The 11,275-nt window shown below is 44.9% G+C and overlaps 1 protein-coding gene across 1 annotated transcript in view; it reads right to left on the reverse strand.

Moving 5' to 3' along the window:
- Window positions 1-10,527, reverse strand: part of met (MET proto-oncogene, receptor tyrosine kinase) — a 59,313-nt gene extending 48,786 nt beyond the window's left edge. The window contains exons 1-2 of the mRNA XM_034535899.1: window positions 10,250-10,527; window positions 7,315-8,530 (exon numbers count right to left, since the gene is read on the reverse strand). Coding sequence (XP_034391790.1) covers window positions 7,315-8,529 — 1,215 coding nt within the window. The 5' untranslated portion in view covers window position 8,530; window positions 10,250-10,527. The remainder of the gene's footprint in view (window positions 1-7,314; window positions 8,531-10,249) is intronic.
- Between the last annotated feature and the right edge of the window lie 748 nt (window positions 10,528-11,275).

Consider the following 11,275-nt stretch of genomic DNA (forward strand, 5'->3'; position numbering starts at 1 on the left):
GGGGTGGGGGGGGGGGGGAACGAATAACATCATTTCTTTCTTTTTTTGGGCTTCTTTTCCAACACAAAAAAACCCCTCTTTTCTTGAAGCCCGGACAATGAAAACAATATTTAACGGCAGAGATGATTACGTTGAACGATGTTATTATAAATGAACATAAAAGCAAAACTAGAGCAATTTAACTTTCCCCGAGACATTAGACTGTGAATTAAAATTTTAAATATTGTAAATGAATAATAAACATGAATAAAATAAGACCGCACAACTAAAATAATGAATACAAATGCACCCTCTGGCTCTGTTAGCAGAAATGTGGAATATGTTCACACTGTTTCCATCTAATAACGGTGTTTATTTATTTATCTTTATGCAAAACAAACAACACAACGTGGTCAGCCAAGATTATCGAGGTTGTGTCCGCGTATGGAACGATAAGTCGATTATTTTATGAATTAATAGAATGATGAGTCCAGTAAATTAATCGTCAGATCGTTGATGAATCGATTGAATCAACTAATTGTTTTTTTCTTCCGCTCTAGAATATTTAAAAGCTCAGCAGCGTGCACGTGATGCGCACGTGAAGATCCGTGTGGTGAACGTGTGCGTTATGGACGAGATGGATGCAGGTTCATGAAACCCAGAAGATCGCATCTCGTTCACACACGCACACACACACACACACACACACACACACACTGTGTTTATACTCTTTATCAAAACGGAGTAAAAAACAAACAATAAAAATAGGGAACGTAGTGTTTTAATCTTTGGGTTCTGCACTCGGGCATGTGGGACGCAATCTGTGACATCTGGAAAGAACTCTGTGCTGCTCTTTGTTTTGTATTTTCATGTTCGGGTCGATCTTATCTGAGGTAGGATTAACTTCTAGGACATCAAATCTGACAGATGATTTAGATATGTTTCCCTTCATACGCAATCATATATATATATATATATATATATATATATATATATATATATATACACACACATGTACATATATATATAAATAAAATATATACATGTGTATATATATATATACATATATATATATGTATATATAAATATATTTATATATAAATAAATAGATATTTATATATAAATATGTATATAAATATATATATATATGTATATATATATTTATATATATATTTATATATAACATATATAAATATACATGTATATATATAAATATGTATATATATAAATATATTTATGTATAACATATATATATATAAATATATATATATACATGTGTATATATACATATATATATATGTATATATATATAAATATATTTATATATAAATAAATATATATTTATATATAAATATGTATATAAATATACATATTTATATATATATTTATATATAACATATATAAATATACATGTATATATATAAATATGTATATATATAAATATATATATTTATTTATATATTTATGTATAACATATATAAATATACATGTATGTATATATATAAATATGTGTATATATATATAACAACTGTACTTCAATCAGTTACAATATACACACGTAACAGACCATAACCATCACACAAGGAGCGCTAGCTCAGGTCACTTGATACCTGCTTGGAATGTACTCTCTTATCATATCTCTCATACAGGTAATAATTTGTCATTTAAAAACCTAAATAAAGGCGCACCTACTACTTGACTTTATCACTTTTGTAGTCATCTGATCTTTCTTTGTATACATTACTGATGTACCGCACAGGGTACATCCTGGTCCTCGACTGCACTTTATATTAATTGTGTTATTATCATGTTTGTACTATTTCCTCAACTGTTTGTTTTCACGTCATGTTTTGCATGTTTTACACTTTGTCCTTTCTGTGGCGCCATGCAGGAAGATTAGCATCCGCTAAGGCGCCAGCTAACGGGGATCCAGTTAATAAACTGAACACTCTGTGCCCTGTAATCATTTATACTTTAATCATAATCACGTGCTACTTCCACATTCTCATATCACTCCGTCTTCCCCCGGCAGGGAAACAGAAAATCACAGTTTACAGAGCAAAAAACAAAGAAAAGGAGAACACGGCTCCAGAGTACGTCTTGTAGTGTCGGTGCTGTTGCACGTGGGAGTGCAAGCGGACGCATACCAGTCATGCGATGGCAGGAGCAGGCTCGGGCACGCGGGGCCGAGCCCGTGGAATCAGCACCGAGCCGCCCGGCGCTGGAGAAACGACCACGAATGCACCAAAAGTGATCCGAAGTGTTATTAATGCATTAATGAGTTTGTTTTTGTCGCTGTAAAAAAAAAAAAAAAAGAAGGAAACTTTCTGCAAACTCCTACATGTCTGAAAAAAGCTCCCCGGTGAAATATAAAGTAAAGCGGACTGAAATCTAACAACCGCACAACAAATGCATTAATATAGAAGTTCTTTTGACGCTTTTAGGGGCGCTTTGTCTTTTTTAACTGAGCATTAAAAAGGACAAAGCATCTGTGTTAGTAGAGTTTAAAAAAAAAAAAGAAGCCGCTATGTGCAAATAAAATGAAATCATATCTTATCTATTGACCAAACAACCGTATACGTCTTAGGGAGTCACATTATCTTTTATTGTGTTTCATAATCAGAAACTAGAAGGAATTCCTTAACACGATAACGTAAAAAAAAAAGAAAAGAAAAATCAATGGGCATCTCTGGGCCGCTTGTTCATTAAAACCCGGCGGGGGTTAATTTAAATGACCGTCGGTCAAAAGCTGGAAATCATATTACGCAAAACGCCGCGATCAATCAGGACGGAGATTCAATTTAAAAGCAATCAGCATTTGGTGGATTTTTTTTGTCTTTTTTTTTTTCTGGAATCGATGGTAATCCGATGATAATTTTGACCCTGATGGCCGATCTTTTATTTTTAGTCTCAAAATGATCCCGTTCCCTCAATAGAGTGATGGGAAGGGGGGGGGGGGGGACGTAAGTATATCTCTTAAAGGGCCGGCCCCCCTTTAAGAGATATACTGTCGTTCTGAGGGGATCGATAGTTTAATAATTCACGTGAGATTGTTTGCAAGTTTTGACATTCGTGCTGGGAAAATATTTCAAAATGTACTTATTATTTAAATAAGTCAAATTATCACACCGGAAGTTGTGTGTGCACCAAGAAGAATGCTTATTAATTATTAATGGCCTCAAATCGACAAATGAGACCTTTTTATATCATTATTTTCATAGGAACTACTTTTCAGAGCTTCTGCTTCTATGTGTTTACGTTCAAAAAGCAAGATGTTTAGAACTGGAGCTCCCGGGGGCCCGTCGGCGTACTCGAAGAGCAGAAGAACAATCACGTCTTCAGAGGCCGAGAGCCGCTCGTCATTACATCGTTTATCAAGCCGGAGTTAAGAGGCCCGTCTGAGCCGAGCCGACAACCACCACTTAAAACCTCCAGACCTCAAGACGTGCTCTCACGCTTTCCACCTCGTGCAGCTCCCCTCCGGAGAGCTTTTCCACCAGGGACACAACGCACAACAAACGGCCAGCGTAAAGCTCCCCGTGTGCTTCGGCATGCCTCCAGACGAGCGCCTTGTCACCTTTTATGGATTTATGACCACAACGTCTGCCATATGCCATTGAATACAAGTCGTAAACACATCGGGACGGTCGGGCATCAGACGGCCGGGTTGTTCGCCGGTCTCGAGGACCCGGAGGATCCAGGTCACACGGCTTCACGGTGGAGATAAAAGCTCTTTGACCCGCACGCGTTGGAAAGGGGTTTCAAACTCCATCTGAAAACAGATCGTTTATTTATTTTCCTGCAGAGAAAGAAAAGTCTGTTTTGGTTTTTTGAAGTTAAAAAAAAAAGAAAGAAAATGGATCGTTGAGTGAGGACAGCACAAAAGGATGAAGTCAGCGTTATTCAAATCGCTCCGTTGGCCGACACATCAAAGCTTGCTCAGAGGACTGTGCAGAGTTAGGAACAGAAGGACTCTAATTATACGGCGTGGAGATCCTCCTGCACCTCCTGCACCTCCTCCTCCTGCACCTCCTGCACATGCACGAAGTCATGAAGCCATAATCACGTGAGTCAGGAGCAAAGAATGTCTCGTAATGGAAACGCTCACTCAGAACAACCGTGTTCATGGACAGGCGGACGCAGGCAGCCAGTGTCTTGTGGGGGGTTCAGGGAACAGAAGGGTTTCCCAGCATTCTTCACTTTGCATTACGCAACCGGCGGCAGTTAATCATCCAGGACGAGAGAAAGAAAAAAGTGCACGTGACATTGAGGGAGTTGTAAGGGTAACGGTGACCTTGACCTTTGGCCATCAACATTGTTTTGGGCGTTATCATTAATATTTAATATTCTACTTAATCCACTGTTACATTCCTGGTGCTCGTAACTTTTTCATCGTCCCGCGACTCTCATCATATGAATAATTTATGTCACGTGCATTGAATGTGTTGTTCATTGTGGTTCGCGTGACATCGGTTGATACAGGGATCCTCTCATTCAAAGGTCAAAGGTCAAAGAAGAAGAAAAAAAAAGTGTAATTTGTGATTTTGGGCTATAAAAAAAAATCAATTTAACCGAATCTTTTTAATGTTGCCCCCCGAAAACAAAAGGTGCCCGCGCTAGAAGCTAATGATGAACCCCTCGTCACCCGGCGATAAGCTAATAATCCGCTCATTCACTACCGGGTTTTGGTTCTGCAATAACATGAAGCTGTTGTGACAGTTTGAAGCCGCAGAATGAGGCGTTCGCTCGTCTGATTTGCAAACAGGATGATTTTCCCCTTTGATCCAGTAGCTCAACGGTAATCAGCACAACATGTGTGTGTGTGTGTGTGTGTGTGTGTGTGTGTGTGTGTGTGTACTGTCAAGGATCACAGAGGTTTTGAGCTTCGAGCCAGAAGATCCGCCTGCGGGTCGCCGGTTATTGAACTCTTTTGGACGTCGTGCTCCTCGATAGCAGATCAACCTATTTGATCACCCGTGAACCAAAAAAAAGGCTCTTCGTTTTTCTCGACTTCCACTTTTCCCACAGGTGCTAGTAAAAAGGGGAGGGGGGGGGGGGGGGGGGGGGGAGAGAGAGAGAGAGAGAGGGGGGGGGAGGCCCTCGCCGGCATGGCCGGCTGCCACAGCGGGTCGGGGGATCATCTTCCGCCCAGCTGCTGATGCCCTGTTATCCCGAGCCATTCATCACGGCTCGCTGAGAGTCAGATATTCGCCCTCCCCCCCCTGCCCCCCCCACCCCCCCCACCCCCACCCCCCCCCCCTCCCATCTCAAGCTCCCGGCATTCCTCACTTTCCCCTGTGGGTCTCCGGGCTGCCGATAGCTGTCAGGGCTGTGCCGTCGTACCCAAACACCCGCCCAGTGTGCATGTGCAAGGCACGTCGCTCTTCGTGTCTTCACGTGCGTCCGCATGAACCTTTTTTTTTTTTTGTCAAACCAATGTGCAGCCTTACAGTTATGGATTATGATCTCCCCGCGCAGCCACCGGTTTCCATTGGGTATCTGTGACAATCCGTTGGTAAACTTGCTCTCCATTCTCTTGTGTTTCAGTGTCACGTCCACAAGGAAGATACACAAGCACGAGTCACACCTTTACACTTGTTTTCGTGACGGTTCCTCAACATATGTTTTCACTGTAAGACCAGGAAACGGATACGGAAACATCCGGACTCTTCCTCACCTGGTTTGGGAACGGCTCTCTCTCCTCGACAACAGCAAATAAATGTTCCTACAGCGAAGGCACGAGCAGCGGTGTTCAAACTAGTTTCTAATAGAAAGCACACACACACACACACACACACACACACACACACACGCACACACGCACACACGCACACACACACACACACGCGCACACAGTGTTTTCACTGGACTGTGCCGCTGCTCCTGTTTGTGCTTGCCCTTTGAAAGCATATTCAGTGTATTAAAAAGATAATCCAGGACACGAAGCTAATCCGCTGCCTGACTGATGCCGAGGTTAAGTAAAGATGAGTCATTATTGATCAGGTGATTCAACCGATTGATTGAGTCAACGTTGATGGATTGGAGGTGAGTGACTAAAGGTGAGGTAACAACTGGCACGGGGGCCGCAGTGATTGGGGGGGGGAGGGGAAGTGGGAGGGGCTTGGGGGGGAAGGTTACTACAGTGAATCTTTGCAATCTTCCCCAGCGATGCTCTGCAAGGCCGCTATATAACTCATCTTCACCTTCAGCATGTGTAACTGGCTTTTAAATAAAAACAAACTGAAGCCCATAATGATCAACTGCATTGAGGTCAGGTGACCCACTCAACCAGTCAGGACCCCCTCTCTGGTCTGGTCTGTGGTTTTTAACATCATTGTCCGGATACTTGGCTGAGTTCCCCAAATATGGATGTAAACGGCCTCAAACTGAAGCTCTTTAAGCTCAGAGGCAATGTTCCATTTCAATCCACAACCATGAGAACCACGAGGGTCTTTGAAAGCACCTCAGAAATAATACGAATCCCACTATAATCGGGAATTTGGTTCCTCGCACGTTCCTACGAATGCTCTGAACCGGAGGGGTCAGAGGTCAGGAGCAGGTCACGCTCCAGTGTCTCGCTCAAGGACACTTGAACACAATGACACAAGGACACAAAAAGGAGTCCAGTAGACACACTGGTTGCCTGAACCTGGAGACCATCAAACCATCAAGCCGACCGGCCCGTGCTGAATAAACATCTACGGCCTTTAACTTTAAAAGATCTGTTAAAAACAAAGCCAGCTCACTGTGAGAGGCTTATTTTAGGCGCTCTAACTGCTGCTGATCTACAGAGACTGTTGACTGGGACTCTGGATACAAACCTACTATTTAAATGTCTTGAATACCGGGGACAGAAATATAGAGTTTTGAATATTATACTTATATATTATATTTAGTATTACTGTAAACTATAACTGTTTACATGCAGAGATTAACCCAGGTGATACTTATTTCATTTGCAAAGCCATGCACCCTCTCAGTGTTAGTAGTGCTATGATGTTAGATGCATTATAGTATTTTATGCATATGAATTACTACTAAAATTTGATTTAAAAAAACCCTGCAATGCTTAAAGTATCGCATAAGTTGTGTGCAGGCTGTACACGTATAACTAAATTAACTTTAGTCAATTAATCAGTCTCTTTGTTGAGTGATAAAAAGTGTCGTAATTGTACACATCAATGCAGCAGCAGCCATTGCATTGCAGAAGTTGCCATCACACACACAACTTCAGCCACTCCCATTTTCTTTTTAAGAATAGTTTTTGCTCATAATGTGTAAAAACAGAGAGCCACATTTCCCGTTTTCCCCGTAAACACTGAGCCCGGCTCTTACCACGTTGTAGCAGGACTTCTTGTCCGACCCGGTGAAGTGGTACGGGTCGATGGTGCTGCACTTCTCCATGTAGGTCTTGAACATGTTGTTGATGTGATTCAGGGAGAAGATGCAGACGGCCGAGTTGGGGGTCGGCTCCGGGGAGTTGGGCTTCCCCCGGGCGAAGGCGGTGAACAGCGCGTAGTCGTCTTTCTCCAGCTTCAGCAGCTTCTGCAGCCCGACGTCGTCGCCCACCTTGGTGACGTGGGCTGCCTGGAGGATGTTGAGCACGTTCACGTCTTCGGCGGAGCGCCGCCGCCGCTTGTCGGTGCTGATGCACTCCAGGGGCATCTCCACGTAGCGGCGGATCTCCAGGTCCGCGGAGCACATGCGGACAATGCGGGTGTGGTATGCCCGGGATTCCCTGCTCACCCGCTGCACGGTGAGGAAGTAGGTGAAAGGTCCGCTGTGGAAGGAGTAAACGTAGCGCAGGTAGTAGCTTCCCCGGAGGGACGGGATCAGGTCCATGTGCGAGCGGTTGGAAAAGAAAGTGAAGCCGTTCTGGCTCGACTTCATCCGATGCAGAGCGAAGGTGTGGGGGCGCGGCGCGGCGCCCGACGAGTTTTCTTTGCCCGGGATCTCGGAGTTCCCGACGAAAAACTTGATGAGGTTGCTTTCCACGTTGAGCACCTGAGAGCCGGAGGGACTGACCACCAGGTCCGAGTCGCTGGGCTGACCCCGGCGCTGCCTCGACTTGTCGGCGAAGCAAGACACCTGTTCGTCGACGGTATTCGTGCTGACGCCGTCGTCCAGGACGTGGCGCCGGCAAACGCCGTTGTCCGCCGAGCCGCAGCTGAACAGCCCCTTGTCGTAAATATTCTCCAACACCAAAGCGATGTTGTGGTTGTCCACCCTGTCGCCAGCTTCCCCACCGCCGGCAATTGCGCCAGTCAGTTTCTGTCCGCAGGTCTCGTTGGCGAGCAGCGGCCCCGTGCGGTACTCCGACAGCTTGGTGAGGTTCGGGGACAGGGCGTAGATTCTGTTCACAGCCCCGACGTAAATGACCCCGTCCAGCGTCACCATGTTCTGGATCGGGAAGTCCGCGGTGAACGTTGGGAGCTCGTAGGAGACCGAGAGGTCGAGCGCGGTGGTCTCGGACGATCTGTCGCACACGCCCTGCGCGGCGGGGCACAACGCCCACAGCAGCGCGACGGCGTGAAGCGAGCTGAGAGTCATCCTGAAACGAGAGACGGGAGAAATTAGAAGGTGAGACATTGAATCTCATCGTGAATATCTTTGAATCGGCGGCCTCAATTGTCTGGAGTGGGGAACGTGTGAGAGAAAGGAGCATGGGAGGAGAAAATAGAGGGACAGCGAAATCCTTTTTTAGACTCATAAATGGAACTGTGTCAGGGCTTAAGAGCAGGGTTCTTACTCACTCCACCACAAGCCGTTCATACTGAAGTGACTGGAGGCCCTGTGGTCGCACACAGCTTTAACGTCAGCCTCCGAATCATCAGCGCTGCAACTCCTGACTCCGCTGACCCGGGACGAACCTCTCGGACGGAGCCCTGGTGAGCACTTCTACAGCGACCACAGCGGAAGGCCGAGCGGTGAATCACCCCAGAGAGCGGCTCGCCGCCACGGGGCCTAAATTTAGACAGCGGAGGGCCCCGAGGGAGCGCAGATAAACTCAATTAAAACAAACGAGGCTTGAGGGAGAAGGCGCGGGGGAGGGGGGGCGACCGTCCCGATGATAAATAACACCGGCAAACTAAATGGTGATCCACTGGGAGATGCTTTTAGTGGGAGAGAAGGGGGAAGGGGGATGGGGAGGAGAGCGACACCGGAGAATTTGCTAAATTAACATTTGCATGCTCCCTATCGTGCCGTGCGGTTGCACCACCATGCCTTGTAAACCAAAACAAGGCAGGAAAGCGTCCACGGTGGCTTTGGGTGTTTTTACATGCAAGCCCACAGCGGTGCAGAAACTCACCGAGATTCCCCGTGGGCACATTTCGACTTGTGAGTGAAATCTCACAGATGTCTTCCATGTGTATATTCTAGAGTATATTCATGTGTATATTCTAGTGTATATTCTAGAGTATATTCATGTGTATATTCTAGAGTAATATCTTATTACAGTGTTTCGAGGGAGAATATTTAGAGACATTAGATATTATAGAAGTTAAGAGCAGATCATATTGCTTTCTGCACTAACATCCCCAATTCATTGTCACTGTTGTTGTTTTTTTATTGTACATACAGTACATGTTGCTACTCTGTTGTCTTTAATGTCTTTTTTTTATATTTATCCTGTTATTTGTAATTTAAATATGTATGTACGACTAGAGCATACGTGTAACCGGAGTCAAATTCCATGTATGTGCACACACACATGGCCACTAAAGCTGATTCTGATTCTGATGCCAAAGACACAATGAAAGCAAATAAGGCGATAATGGTGATATATGGGAAGTTAAGAGTTTTAAAAAGTCTACATTTCGAAACATAAAGAGATTATGTTAAATGATATTAGACGCTATCAGAGCTTTCTTTCTGATGGAGGACATGGTACAAAGTGAGTTTGGGTCCGAGCCTCATGAGTCACAGTGGGCACGTTATTGCGCACCTGCACCACACGCGCACACTAACCGCGCGGCTGTTGTTCTCCAGAGGACAAAAGGCGCGTGGGGAAGCAGAGGAGCGTGAGTTCTGGGTGAGAGGAGAGTGACGCACAGAGCGCGACGCCGATGAGGAATGTGTCAGAAAGAAGAAGAAGAAGAAGAAGAAGAAGAAGAAGAAGAAGAAGAAGAAGACATGCGCACGTCCAGAGTGGAGGAGGAGGAGGAGGAGAGGAGCTGCAGGGTCTGCGCGTGTTTACGCATACGGGAAAAGTCCAAAACAAGAAAGAAAGAGGGGAACATTTCGTAAAGGTGGAGGTGACGGAGCTCACCTGTTGGAGGGCAATGCGCTGTGAGTCACAGCATGTCCCCGCTGCTCTCTGCGGGACTGCTCCACTCGCTCATCCAAACCCAGACCGGTCGCCGTGGGTCCGTTTTCTCTCTCTGCGCGAGAGACAGAGGGGAGAAAAAAAGAAGAACAACAAATAACTCCAAAAAAATAGTCCCGATTTTGTTTTTTCTTATTTGTTTATTCGGCGGTTGGATCTCTGGTTCGTGTTTCTTTTCTCGCGCGTGGCTCAACACGGACTGGTTCATCCAGCAGAGACACGCTCTCTTACGTCTCTCCCTCTCTCTATGTCTCTCTCTCTCTCTCTCTCTCTCTCTCTCTCCCTCTCTCGTGAAGCTCCGCCTCTTTTCTCTTTTCCCCCCAAACCCTGTGACGCGTGCAGGTGGTGCGGCGGCTCCTCGCGCAGCTCAGGTGAGACACGCAGACTGCAGAAGAAGAAGAAAACAGTCAATTATGGTCTGTGTAGTTATTGGTAATCATGTGGAACAAAGGCAGCGTGTTTCCATAACGCGTTATTTCATGTTTTATTGACTTGTTTTGGTTTTTTTTTTTTAAATGTATAATGACCTCATAGAAGTTAAATAACTTAGTAGTTTCTTGTTTTGAAAATTGATGACCTCTTTTATGTACATTCCGATATGTGACGTGTGCATTCCTAGTTACCCGCCATACACACTATACTTTTATTTAGTCGTGAATATAGATGGATGACTGAAGTCTCGCAGCTCTTTTGTTTTTGGAGTTTATATCTTATCGCGTGTTTTCAGGGGAGAATATATATCTAGAGACAGAAAGACGGGTGCTTAAAGAGATAATATTACTAATATGTGCCAAACAACACTGAGGTAATGGGAATATGCTTATTGTACATAAAGTATTTTTTTTTTTTTAAACAACTTTAATTATTAAATTAAAATACGAATTTCAGCGTGCACGTGGAGCCCGTCAGCGTGCACGGGGAGCCCGTCAGCGTGCACGTGGGACCGTCAGCGTGCACGGGGAGCCCCCC

Source organism: Cyclopterus lumpus, chromosome 6 (genome assembly GCF_009769545.1).
Source record: "Cyclopterus lumpus isolate fCycLum1 chromosome 6, fCycLum1.pri, whole genome shotgun sequence".
Lineage (NCBI taxonomy): Eukaryota > Metazoa > Chordata > Actinopteri > Perciformes > Cyclopteridae > Cyclopterus > Cyclopterus lumpus.